This window comes from Lissotriton helveticus, chromosome 3_1, assembly GCF_964261635.1.
Source record: "Lissotriton helveticus chromosome 3_1, aLisHel1.1, whole genome shotgun sequence".
Lineage (NCBI taxonomy): Eukaryota > Metazoa > Chordata > Amphibia > Caudata > Salamandridae > Lissotriton > Lissotriton helveticus.
Window position 1 is genome coordinate 1,597,732,692 of NC_136061.1, and position 14,161 is coordinate 1,597,746,852.

Genomic DNA, 14,161 nt, shown 5'->3' on the forward strand with positions numbered 1-14,161 from the left:
AGGCAAAAGGGCACACAAAAATGAGTGGAACAGAGGGCAGAAGGGCACAAAAAACGAGGGAAAAACAAGTGGAACAGAGGGCAGAAAGGCACAAAAAACGAGTGGAAAAGGGGGCAGAACGGCATACAAAAACAAGGGAAAAACGAGTCGAACCGAGGGCAGAAAGGCACAAAAACGAGTCGAACCGAGGGCAGAAAGGCACAAAAAACGAGTGGAACCGAGGTCAGAAGGGCACAAAAAAAACGAGTGGAACAGAGGGCAGAAGGGCACAAAAAACGAGGGAAAGATGAATGGAACAGAGGGCAGAAAGGCACAAAAAACGAGTGGAACAGAGGGAAGAAGGGCACAAAAAATGAGGGAAAAACGAGTGGAACAGAGGGCAGAAAGGCACAAAAAACTAGGGAAAAACGAAAGGAACAGAGGGCAGAAAGGCACAAAAAACTAGTGGAACAGGGCAGAAAGGCATAAAAAACTAGTGGAACAGAGGGTAGAAAGGCACAAAAAACGAGTGGAACAGAGGGCAGATAGGCACAAAAAACGAGGGAAAAACGATTGTAGCAGAAGGCAAAAGGGGCACAAGAACGAGGGGAAAACGAGTGGCACAGAGGGCAGACGGGCACAAAAAACGAGTGGCACAGAGGCAATATACAGAATACAGAAATATAGGGACATCTAAGAATAGAAGGCAGAATGGGCAGAGAGACACGGGGGCAGCGAGGGGAACAGAAGGGAAAACCGGGCAGAGACAAGGGGCACCGAGGGGTACAGAAGGAAACACCGGGCAGAGAGAGCACGGGGACAGCGAGGGGAACAGAGGGAAGAAAAAGGGGCACGGACCACGTACAGGCAGCGAGGGAAGACAACAGCAGTCACAGACACAACAATGAAAATACACGCAATACAATAAAAGCAATAAAGCGTTGAAAGGCACATGTGTATAGGTTACCGTTACTTGGCAGGCAGGTAAAAATAGTTGCAGCCAGGATCAGCAGTAGGATTCTCGTGCTGCTGTCTGATTGCTCACTTTCCACAAGCCCGTGGGTGAATTATGTGTGCTGTCAAGCTTTCATATTCAGACATATCAAGCTCTTATTCTGTATAGCCTTTGCAGTTTGTTGTTGGCAAGGGCCGGGGCAGTGGGGATCCTAACAGGAGAGGGTCATGTCAGGTGCCACGCGAGGCCTCTCTGAAATATGCCTTCACTGCACTGCTCACCCCTTGGTGGTAAAATGTTGTTCTGCTGTCTGTGACTAAAGATTATGTCTTACAGGGGTTTATGGTAATTGGCATACCATTGTTCCATGATCTCGCTGAAACAATATGCCTCCTGTGCAGATACCTTCCTGCCATCTCTTGCACTTCCATGATGAACTCCTAATATAGACCTTGAATTTGCTCTGTACACTGGACTCATCGCTTTGTGCACTATCTTGTTAGAATTTTCATAATATTTGTTGCTCCTTGGGGCATGTCTTTATTATAAAATGCTTCATAATTGTACAATATTTGGACCTTCTTAAAGTGTGAATAGGTAAAAATGCTAATAATTCACAATCATTCAACCTGTTGGTGTACGGAAGGGTCACCACTTCAAGGCTCTGGAATGAGAATGTAGAGGTGCTGCTATGGCTGAGAGCAGGAGACTTGTACCACTAAATAATACACTGTTGGGGGCTGTCTCCCTCTTGAAATTGTCTTCTTCAGAAGGCGTTTTTAAAAAGAAATTTAAATTGTACAAATTGCTTGGGGGTCCCTGGCTTCCAGTAGTGATTCAGTGGGGGTCCTCAGGAGTTAAAAGTTTGGGAACCACTGCTCTACACCATGCCACATTTTTCCACTAAACATAATTTCACTCAACGCTACACAGTTCCATGCCATACACTTCTACTCCACATGATTCGACTCCACACCACATAATTCTGTACCAAACCATAACATTATACTCAACAGCGCAATTCCACTACATACCACATACATCCAATCCACACCACAGAATTCCACATCATGCCACAAAATGTAACACCACAAGACATAATTCCACTAAACACCTCTCCACATAATTACACTCTATAACAAACAATCCCACTCCACATAATTTCAGTAAACTCTATACCACATATTCACTATCCCCATCCTTCCACTGCACACCATGCCACATAATTTCACTACACATAACTCTGCTCAACACCACACAATTTCACAACTAACAATTCAAATCCAACTTCCATAATTCTACTCCACGCCACATACATCCATTCCACTCTACAACACATAGCTAAATGACATTAACATTGACATTGCCTATAACTCTCGGATTGCTGAAACCTATTGGCTATGCCAGGGCTTGTTTGTAAAATAGTAAATGAACATCTGAACATAAAATGAAGGTACTTGATGATCACACAAAACACACATTATACTAAGCACAGATCCCAAGAAAGCAAAAAAAGCTTAAATGTCCTTTATCTGTTGGGAATTTGTGAAGTGGCACTGCAAGGTAAATCACCGATTCTGCTGCTCGGCTGATGTGTGTGTGTGATGCCATGTGTGAGATTTCTGCTGTGATCTACAACTCTGCCAGTCAGACCGCCACTTTGACAAAAGAAATTAGACTGTTCAGGAGGCATTATGCAGCCAGTCACGCTGGAGAGGAAAATAACAGCCCTCTGCAGTGCTAAACAGCAAAGCACACAATACAAAGTCTGCCTTAGGACTTTAGGTTGATGTAACACTGCATGTTTATTTTGTAAAGTGTCTGTTCAAGCAAGGAGCATCTTATTTCTACATAAATATGTTAACTGATCGCCAACTTAATGATACTTAAAAATATGTAAGGCAAGGAAACCATTTGTTGTACTTACTTCGGTTACACGTTTGCTGAATTTCTTGAAGAGAGGTACCTTTGTGTAGTTTGGATTTGGGCTCTGTACTAAGCACAGCAGCATATCCGTTTCCACTGAAATATCTGCAGGAAAAGGCAATGTTGAAGAACAAAACGTGAAAGCAAACAGAGAACGCAAGTAACAGTGATATAGAAAAAATCGCATGGACCCCAAGGCAAGCTGATAGAATACCCTACTTCCTTGCCTTATTGAGCCTGCGCCCCCTGCTAGGTAGTTAAAGATAGCCATCACTGATGTCATTTTACCAAAATGCTAGGGGTAGTGGAAGCGACATCACACACCGTAGACTTTAATGACATTACAGGAAGTGTATATGGTATGGCCTTTGACCCAGAACCTTTCCAGGAAGTGATCTCACATGGCAATAACCCAGTCTGCTGAAAGTTCCAGAATAACTTCCTGACAAATAAAACACCACAGCAGACAAATGTCCATTTGAGATTTCAGCTATATAATAGAAAGGAAGAATAGACAGTCTGGACCTGAACATATCTAAGAAAAGCATAGCGCATGTCAACAGGTCTGTGTAAGAGTCACAGCGTTTCCTTTATTACAATCTGTGTTAAAAAAAGACATATTTATTAAAAGAAAAAACCTTCAATGAAAATGTTGTACTAAAGCCGATGAGTGTCCTTAAGCCTCCCATTGCTAATTAGTGCAACCTCACTATCAGTTAGGGATATGCCTAGTGCAAAAGAGCACAGAACGTTAGGCCATAGAAGGCGCTGAGGTATATTTGCTTGATATTCCCCTAAACTTCGATCAATGACATTTCAAAGTCAACATGAGAGAGAATATCTCTCTCAACTGAGATCATGTGAGATGTTAGTGTCTTAAAATAAACTATCAGTGATGTTTAGTGAGGTTACCTTTTTGTGAAAGTAGGTGTCGTTTACAGGGGCAGTTTATGATTAGTGCTCTCTATGATAGATGAATGAATAATAAAAAGAGGATTTCCTCTTTATGGTGCCTAGCCGGAGCCAATGACTGTAGGTGCAACAAGGTTGTTCATGCTTTTGCAATTGCCCTTGTTAGACTGACCAGCACTCAATAAATCAACACCAAGTATATTAGTGGGAAATGTGGAGTATTCTGCTTAACTGTGGGTACTTTGCTTACCAGTTCTGGAAGTCCCACAATCTAGGGCACTTCAATGTAGGAGGACTCTCCTGTATGACTGAGAGCTATGATGTCCTCATCACTGATGCCTTCATAAACGTACCTGAGTGTGTACAGGAGGAATGAAAAAGACTGGAAAATTGGACTGACCAAGGGCCTGATTTAGAGTTTGGTGGGGTTAAGTACATTTCATCAGGGTGGTGGTTGGCATTACATTCACCACCCTTACAGACTATCGGCTGTCAAATTTAGAGATGACCACTAGCCGAGCTGTCATCTCTGTACATTGAAAGGAACCACTCCCGAAGTAGAAGTTTGTGTTTGAAAATAAAACATTACTGACCCCCACACCCAGGGAGTTACTCACAGGGTGTGACCGTAGTTAGTTTTAGTCCTGTCCCTCATAACCAGGCTTTTCATCTTGATGATGGACAGGAAATAGAAGGCAATACAAATCAACCCTAAATAAAGTGTAAATGGGTGGTGTAATGTCCTCCTTCTGATGGTGTCTACACCCTTATGTCATCAGAGGAAGTATCATATCGACAAAGTCAATGAGGACTCCGTAAATGGAATACTTAATGTGTACCACCCTAAATAAAGCAGGCGGAGAAATGTCCTTCTTCGAATGGCCCCTACTCTCTTAGGCCATCAAAGAAAGTATCCTGTTGACCAAACCAATTAAGTCTCCTTCCACTGAATACTTAAGGTCTGCCCATCTTTAAATGAAGTTAACAAACTGACAGCATGGCAGACATGGTAGTGCAACACATTTGCAAATGGAGTACTCTGTCTGCCAAACTCTAAATTACAGCCCAAGTTTGGCCCTTTGGCAACCATCCTGAAAATTAAAAAAAATCCCACAAACTGTCCAGCATGACCACCATCTAACTTAAGAAATGCCAGCTAAAGAATCCACTATCCTTTTCTTGAAGTTCTGATATGTAAACTTAAAACTCTTAAATATAACGAGAGGATCAGTGTACATCAACCGTGACTGACTATAGGCCAGCCCAAGAAGCTTATGTGAATATTTATAGCTTGTAGTGGCACGCTAGGGACCACTTTTGGTACAGGACTCTTGTTGATGCTAAATTTTTCCATCTTTCCAGCAGTTTAGTAAACATTAGGCACAGTTAGGGTTCCGGGAGAAATATGTTATTATAATTTTGAGTTATTTTTCTTTGACAGTTTAAATATTTATAGCCAAATTGTTTGTATGATATTCCTCTTTTCCAAGATTATTTTTTCTTCTTTAACTTCATCATTTCTCTTTGAGTTTATGGCCAGTAAGAAATAAAAAATATATTTTTATTTATGGATTTGGCTTTGACCTTACATTCTATATACATTTCTTTGCGTTGCTATTTGAGTGTTGTTTCATTGTACCTAAACTATTGAGAGTACCTTTTGATCTTGGTGCACCAACGCTTCTAAAGAGTGAAGTAGACTTACTTTTAATGACTCTTTGGTGTGCCTCTAGACAGTCTTCCTGATCTAGCTGATGAGCGGGCATGGCACAGATAAGCCTCTCTACAAACTCTTGGTCCACAGCTTGACAAGAAGATTTCCTCCACAAGGAAGCTTTCTACAGCCTTTATAGGTGCATTCTGTCCTTTCATTCTTGGGTGTGCTGTCTCAATACTGAGTTTTAAATGTCATGGTGCATAAATATTGGAAAACGAAATATCCACAACTAAAACATTCTGAAGGTACTTTGGGGGAACCAGGTCTAAATCCGGGCCCAGCTCAACAAATAATTCTGAGCATCTCCATCTCCATTTTCCTAGAAATGGGCATCTTCTGGTTGGTTTTATGGTAAAGTGCTCTGATGCCCTCCGGCTAAGATCGTATTATGTAAAACTGTCAAAATGGGTAAGTATAGACCTACTATACTTCACTTCACATAATTGTATGTTGATGCTATGTATATCTCCAGTATGATGATGAATACCTGTACAAGCATCACTATGCTTGTGTCATGATGCTACTGTTGACCAATGGTGACGACAAGTGCACCAGTGTGCCACCACACATACACAGACCTATTTCATGACCCAGCAAAAATGTTGGCTTTTAGCCCCACCGTGATGACGTGTCCCCTCATGTGTCACCAAGCATAAACATAACACAGCAGCAATTTTTTGGGGGTGGGGGGAATTTAACACTCCGAGATGGCAGAAGCCAATCTTGGAGCAGTTACTTAAAAAAAATAGAAGGTGTGCAAAAGCTCAGGTAAGGAAAGGAATAGGCCAGTCCTCCTTTAATTTTTTTTAATATATATATATATATATATATATATATATATATATATATATATATATATATATATATATATATATAATTTTATAAAAGGAATGATAGAGGGGCTGAAGGGTTGGTGCAGAAGGTCACTGTCGCAGACGAGCAGTGGTGAGCAGGGGAGGAAAACAGAGGAGGGGGCAATAAAAACATTGATTGGGACGGGGAGTGGAGGGGGATGCAAAGGTCCAGCTAGGGGAAAGTGGAGCAACACAGAGATCGCAGGGAAAGGGTTTTGGAGGGGGAAGCAGCACACAGGGAGAGGTGGCGAAAGCAAGCAAAAATGTACACCCATGGAGTGCTGAAAGCAAAAGAAAAATGTTTTTCGGCAAATATAAACATAGCAAGGATACAAGTCAGCCAAACCCACATCCCACTATGGAAGCGCTCTGATATCCTTCGGGATCAAGTTTGCGCTATATAAAACTTTATAAATAAATAAATAAAATAAATAAATAAAAACGCTTGTTCAAAAGCTAGGCTAATTGGGCGAGAAAAACACGAGAAGAGAAGGGAAAGCCATAGAATAAGAAGCAAGCCAATGAGATTGATAAGCAAACCAACCAATGATCAGCAATGGGCTAACCCAAAGATAACTGTAAGTATTGGTATTGCGCACAATAGGTATTTTGACAACAAACAGCTAAAGCTGTCAGTAGGCAAGACCTAAAATTAAGTGGAAACAAAGCATTTACTTGTTGTCAGATTTCTTCCAAAATTAAAATATTGTCTCAGAATTCAAGCTGCCCAGAATCCACTAGTTGGGCTAGTGGTGGCATATTTTAACGTAAAACGAAACAATATTACACATTCAAGGACGAATTGCATTTTGTGAAGTGCATTATTTTTGTCCTGCACTCAGGAGGACTCCCATAAAGTGTCACAGATGGAGCATCCCTGGAGCTTGGCTGCAGTAAAGTGATGAAACAGGAGCTATTCAGGGATTCTCATTGCTTTAAACGAAGAGCAACACCTACAGCAGAGAATAACAGTGGAGGACCGGAATCCTGCTGTGACCGATCAATTTGAACTTGTCCACCCTATCACTCAAGGGAAATGGCCCTTATAATGAGGTCTTAAGCACGCAGGCGGGGAGAGGAACCGCAAGGATCCCTGCAGGGAGGACCAGGACACAGCAAAGTAAGTTGGGTTGGGGCAGGGGTGTAGGTTTTGGGGGTGGGGATAGGTTTTAGGGGAGGGGCCGGTTTTAGGGCTCTGGGAGGGGGGACTGGGGTCAGGGTAGTTTTTGGTAGGGGCAGGGTGTAAGCTTCACTGTGGGGAGAGGGAAAGGGGTAGTTTTAAGTGTAGGGTGGGGTAGGTTTTGGGCCTCAGTGCTGAGGGCGAGATTGACGGATATGAATTTAGGGCTTATGGAAGGGAGAGAGGGTCGGGGTAGCTGGAATCTTTACCACCCATATCCCTTTACCAATCATGCCTTTACGTCGAAATTGCAGGGTAAAGGAATGTGTGGTTCCACACATTCGTGGTTAGGACTGCGTTGTAGAGGCACACGCGGTTCAGCCATGCATACCTCTGTAATACAACCGTCACTCAAAGCTTCTCCACCTCAACTGCACTGTTACTTTCCATTTATTTTTTTGTGCTTCTAAGCGATCCTATGACCAGAGGACGAATCAGAACACTGTTAACAATGATGACATGGATATTGTTACAACTACCTATTGACCTGGTTTTAGCAAGTAACCGAGCACACCCTCCTACACTGTCTTCATAAAGAATACAGGCAATTATGCGCTTGACGTGCAGCATGTCGGTGTGATACAAAACATTCAAATGAATTAATTACGTAAAAAATTACAAAATGCTGCCCCACCTTTGAAGGCGGGCCTTTTCATGGGATCCTGGTTCCAGCACCTCTGAAGCAAGTCAATCATCTGCTCACACTCCACGGGGCGCTCTTCGGGAATGTCAGTGAGAGCAGGCCTTTTGCCAGCGGCAACCTTGATGATGATAGTCATCATGCTGGCACCTATAAACAGGGCAAGGCAGAAGTTTAGTGCCTCCACAATGTCTAACACACTTATAGATTATAGAAAAACTATCGTATCTTCATAAAGATGAGTGAGCAAAGAGAGCCAGAATTTCAATGAAAACTCATTTAGTCAAAGCCCTCCCCCTGGCCCTGAACGGTGCCTTAGACTACTGTTAAAATAAAGACACAGCAGAAGAATTAAGCATTTTTGACAATTTGCAGGCACATTGCTGTGGATGACATGAACAGCAACATGTTTAACGTAAACATTCTACAAGAGCATTAAAGGTGCCACACATACAATTCCAACATAACATACAGTGGCTACATTAGTGAGAGGAAAGAGGTAGAAGAAATACTTTGTAATGAATTGATCTAAGATTTAAAGAAGCAAGACTAATATAAAATAAGTAACGGGACCTTAACGTCCCAGAAATTTAGAATATAACAATAATCGACACAGGCAGCTCTCGATATTTTGAACAGATGCACACCGAGCCTGGGATGACGTAACTTTTTAAAGCGGTTAACACCTGTGTACTTGTCTAGAGCATAATTACTTAGGCTATGACGAGGCTGCTCTAAATAGAAATCACTGCAATTTCTCAAAACGTGGAAAAACAAACGAATAAACGCTAACAGCAGGTCTCTGAGTGATAGGGGCAGGATTTTCAAGGGATATCACCCAATTGTGAATGGTGCCAGAACTTGCATGTTCACCCACTCATCCTCCTATATATTTCTCTCAGTGAGTTAATCACTCGCTCTAGGGATCTTGGCTACATGTCATTCATGCCACTACAGTTCATGTTATATGAGCAATGAAAGCTTGTACTAGTCTGCACTGATAGATCTGTTTCTACAGGAAATGGAAGACAGCACATTTTTCCTTTTGTGAGAGAGGGAAGATTGCTTTGCTAATAATGTGCTGTCTGTATTGTGTGAGGATATAAAGCTTGCACTACTGCTGCCCGACGTGTACCTGTCCTGTGATGGAAAAAGCTTGTGATGGGGCAACCCTAGCTGTACATGTCCTCTGTAGAAGGGAAGCTTGCACTGTTTCTGACAGGGTGTACCACCTGTTCTATAAAGAGGGGTATTTCCAGTGCTGTTGCCACATTAAAAAAAAAAAACAAAGGGTCATTTGAATGCATTTGCATGAAATTCCCAGGCCAGTTAGAAATTTGTATTGGACCCAGGTAAAACAAGTTGTGGGGCTTGTATAGGATGCACAAGACAACAGGCGTACCTCCTGGCTCACGAATAAATATTCATTATTAGGGCAGAAAGGCAGAAGAATGTGTTATACATCCATGATCTGAATTGCGCAAAGTCTAATCAGGAAACCTTGTTTCAAACCCAGCTTCCAAGTTGAATCAAACAGTGTGACCTTAGGCACATACTTTTCCATGATCATTGCATTTGAGAGCACCTTGAAATAGTTCAAGATGCATACTGTACAACAACCTCCCTTGAATAAGTTATTACATTTGAAAAACATGTAATGTAAAAAATGGCTGCTTACAAACATAACATAAATATATACTTGAAATAAATGTATAAAAATAATAAGCATAATGTATACGGAATTGAAATAATGAAATAATGAATACTTAAAAACATACAGTGCTAGTTGACAGTGCCATACATAATCCAGAGTTGAATATATAACAGAGGCAGCTACGATCAAATAATAAATAGTATCCATACGTGGGTTTGTCTACTTGTCCGATTACAATTTAAGACAACTAAACATAGAACCGAGGCAAAGGGCTGATCATTATACAAGAGAGCATCATTACACACTTATTCATTAGAGAAATAACAAATAAAGTAGCTCTATTTTCATTCACTCCTCTGCCTTGGACCTATCCTCAGAGGACGGTTCATCCTCATCCTGAAACATACCCAGCAATTGGGCCCATAGCATTATGGCCTCAGCCGCCCCCTCATTTGTGTGTGATATTCTCATGTTTTTATTCTGCCAACCCACATTCCAACAGGTCTCATAGCCAATGTGTCAACAGTGGGGCCCTCACACCACTGGCATAACGAAAAGTGAGGGGGCCTCCCTGCACGGTACTTAGGGGGGCCCCCTCTGAGCTCAATCAGGAGCTCTCCTGGCCAGAGTTCAGTGCCGAGGGGGCCCCTTGGAGCTAGGGCCCCCCCGCACCGCATGGGCTGCGGGGGCCTGTGTTTCGCCCAGCCTCACACCCATCCACCCAATGGCCACCCATCTCTTTACCAGCAGCAAGGCGCGCTGGTCCAGTTTATAAGGGATCTTGCATCCCTTGGGAAGCACTACCGCTCTCAGAAGACAAGCGAGCGGCATTAGCAGAACACAAATCTCTGTGATAATCTCTACTTGTGGCACCACTTGTCCCCAGTAATCTTGAACCTGTACGCAGTTCTGTGCTAAATCTCAGAAGGTGGCCCCCAACCTCCCCGCATCGCACACATGCAGCTCCTCTGGTAGGTTCTATTTTATTGAGGATATATGGAGTGATATATGTACAATGCAGAAAATGAAAGTAGAGGAGTTTAAACCTGTTGTTACAGGACACTGTATGGACAAGGCCTAATGCACTCACCCAGTCCAAATCTGAGATGGGCGTGCCTAAATTTCTCTCCCAGGCCCCACGCGCAGGAAATTGTCGCTTTTGCATATCATTCCTAAGTGCTCTGTTAAAGTGGGCGATTACATGGCGTGCCTCTCCCCACCCAATAAGACCGTCTAGGACCCCAGAGGGTTGGGGCGCTGCAGGGAAATCCGTCTAGAGCTCCTTCATCACACTCTCCAATTTAGTGTAATGTAAAAAATGGGCTGTCCCTATCCCAAAAGTGTCCTGTGCCTCCTGGAATGAGATGAAGGTATCCCCTGGGTAAATATCCCCATTTTCAGACATCCCCAGTCCCACCAATGCTCCATAGACATGGTTGTGTCAATATTCCTTAAGAGTGCCAGATCCCACAGTTTTAACTCCCTATTGAGGGGGGTTGTACGGATTACTTTCTGGAACACTGTTCCTCATATTTCCATCATATGTGTAATCAAGTACAGAACTGGTATCTCTGACCTGCCCCTTCACATCAACAATTGGGGCAGAGTGTCATCTCCGAACTAAGTCCCCAGAAGCCGTTTCTCCCAATTGTCTGACTCTGTGAGCCATCTACCTGCATGCTGCAAGTGTGCAACGTAATAGTAGAACTGCACATCTGGAACTGCCAATCCTTCGTCCTCAAAGTCATTTTTTCATTTTCTAAGTGCCACCATGCTGCACTTACCAGCTCACAGAAGAGTCACCAACTCACTGCCAAAGAACTAATCCCTCAGCGGGGATGGAGAGTTCTGCACAAGGTACAGGCAGCGGGGGAGGAAGACTAGTTTTGCCATGGCTGCCCTACCCATCACCAATAGAGGAAGCCTAGTTTAGAATTTAATAGAATTCGCTAGACCTGTCAGAACCCTATTCATGTTCTGCCTCTGATGCTGTACCTTAGTACGTGTGACCCAAATCCCAAAGTATCGTAATCATCCAATTACCACTGAAACCCACAGCTGGCCCTACTGCTTCTTAATCAAACCACCCAAAGGGAACAATAATGACTTGTGGACATTGACCCTAAAACCGGAGATCTCACCAAAGTCATCCGGGAGCTGCAGCAGGATTGGAACAGACTCCCTAGGTGAGTCACCATATACATATAATGCATATAATGAAAAAATTTGATTAGCGTCCCCCACCTTCCCAACTCCGTACACAGTACCAGCATAAGAGGCTCAATTGCTAATGCAAACAGTAGGGGTGAGAGGGGGCATCCATGATGGCGGGTACCCCACCAGACAGGCCAGGCTTCAGGTAGTTCACCCCCGCCCCCGATGTGTGTAGAACGGTTATTAAAATAACTTATGAAATTAAATTATAAAAAAAGTTCTTTAACAAATAAAACCAAAAAAATCTCATTAAAAATTACACTTTTAGCAGTGAAATCTACAATAGTATTAAAGTACTTTTGGACATTGCATGGGTCAAATTTACTATCTCCACTATAACCTGAGCAATAGTAAGGAAAATGCTGGACATTGGAGGGGGCAGAGTTATTGTTCTGACTCCAACTTAAGCAACAGTAGGAAAATATTTGAAGACTGTAAAACTTAAATGTACTATTCCTCTTCTCAAATGAAAAACCATATATAAATATATAAGAAAAATATATTTAACATTTATTAAAAGTATACTTGTAATATCACAAAATTAATAAAAAAAGAATTACAAAAATAAATATATACATTAATGATTAAGACTGTATAAAGTATAAAACTGTCTGACAATTAAAAACACTAAAATATATATATATATATATATATATATATGGTGCCACGAACTCCGTCAAGTCCCGAAGAATCACCCTCAGAACAACAACGAAACCGGACCCACACGGATAGTTTTGCAAAATTTAAAGTTTATTCCATCCTTTTGTGCAGAGAACACGCCGCCATGACGCGTTTCGGGACCTCCGCCCCTTGATCACATGACATGGTCCGATTGTACACCCATCACTTTTAAAGTGCTAATACACAGTCAGCTGACACCATGGCCTGTGGAAATAAAAAACAGACTTCAGCCTGGTTCAATAGCACTCAAACATTGAGATTTGTCCACTTCTGAACATTTTTGTATGGTCCAAATGCATTACACATTCAACTATGGATTTGAAGATACAAAACATAGCATTTTTCAAAGGAAAGTAGTTCCTTCTTTGTGCTTGTTTCATTCAATGTTCCCACTGATACGCTAACGTCATTTCCATATAAATAAATTGATTAAAATACATCATCAATTAAGACGCTAAGCAATTCATATATATCAGGTTAAAATCGTATAAAAGAATATATATATATATACAATTTCTATATATTGTGCAAATTTGCTGTATTATGTGCAAACCACGCAAATGGAAAGACCTCGTTAATCTAGTTGGGAACACATAGTATGGACCATTTTATTAAAATTGTGCCCCAGTGGGCATTTCGTGCTACTCATAACCACTGCCTTCACACTGCCATATCATGGGTTCAACAGCTGGTGCACTGAAAAAAAGAACTTTATCACAATCATCATTGTGATAAACAAAACCCTATTACCCAGTGAAACAATATTTGTTGTTGTTCCCACCACCATAAAACAGAGTTAAAAAATAGGAGGACGGCTATCTACATGTCCGACTCATTTGCATCTCAGTTTGTTTGCAGAAACTCATAGCCAAGAGGCTCAGACGGTATGTATGATTAGATCCCTAATAAAGACAAGAATGTAAGTCTTCCGTTTGATTCAAACCGTTCGGGGTTTTGGAATTCAACTCCAATATATAGCGGGTTTCTAGAACTCGCAGCTGAGCCTCTCTATCCCCGCCTCTGCGCAGTGGCGGGACCATATCAATAGCAAAGTACTGCAAACATCCTATATCTCCCCCGTGAACAGTGTTGACATGCCTAGCCACAGGGTAAGCCTCATCCTTGTTAGTGACCGCTCTCAGGTGCTGAAGAATGCGCTTGTGAACCTGCAACTTCGTGCTGCCCACGTAGCGCAGGCCACAAGCACATTCCAGCACATAGATGACAAAGTCTGATTTACAGGTGATTTTCTTTTTAATTTCTTTCACCTCATTGTTAAAGGCAGTAGTATAGGTGGTTCTATTCTTGCCTATCTTACATGCCTTGCAGACTGCACATTTGAGAAAGCCCTTGCTCTTCCCTAGCCAGTTGTCATTGGCTATCTCCGGGCTGCTCTTCACTAGCATATCACTCATAGATCTGGCTCTACTGTATGTTATAGCCGGTCTA

The 14,161-nt window shown here is 42.2% G+C and overlaps 1 protein-coding gene across 3 annotated transcripts in view; it reads right to left on the reverse strand.

The window, feature by feature from the left end:
- The window catches only part of ANKK1 (ankyrin repeat and kinase domain containing 1), a 231,976-nt gene that overhangs the window by 43,667 nt on the left and 174,148 nt on the right, over window positions 1–14,161 (reverse strand). For all 3 annotated transcript variants that reach the window (XR_013608827.1, XR_013608826.1, XM_078682357.1), the window contains exons 5-6: window positions 8,158–8,313; window positions 2,862–2,965 (exon numbers count right to left, since the gene is read on the reverse strand). Coding sequence is in view for 1 of the 3 variants with exons in the window: in XM_078682357.1 (XP_078538483.1) it covers window positions 2,862–2,965; window positions 8,158–8,313 (260 nt within the window). In the remaining 2 variants the exon portion in view is untranslated. The remainder of the gene's footprint in view (window positions 1–2,861; window positions 2,966–8,157; window positions 8,314–14,161) is intronic.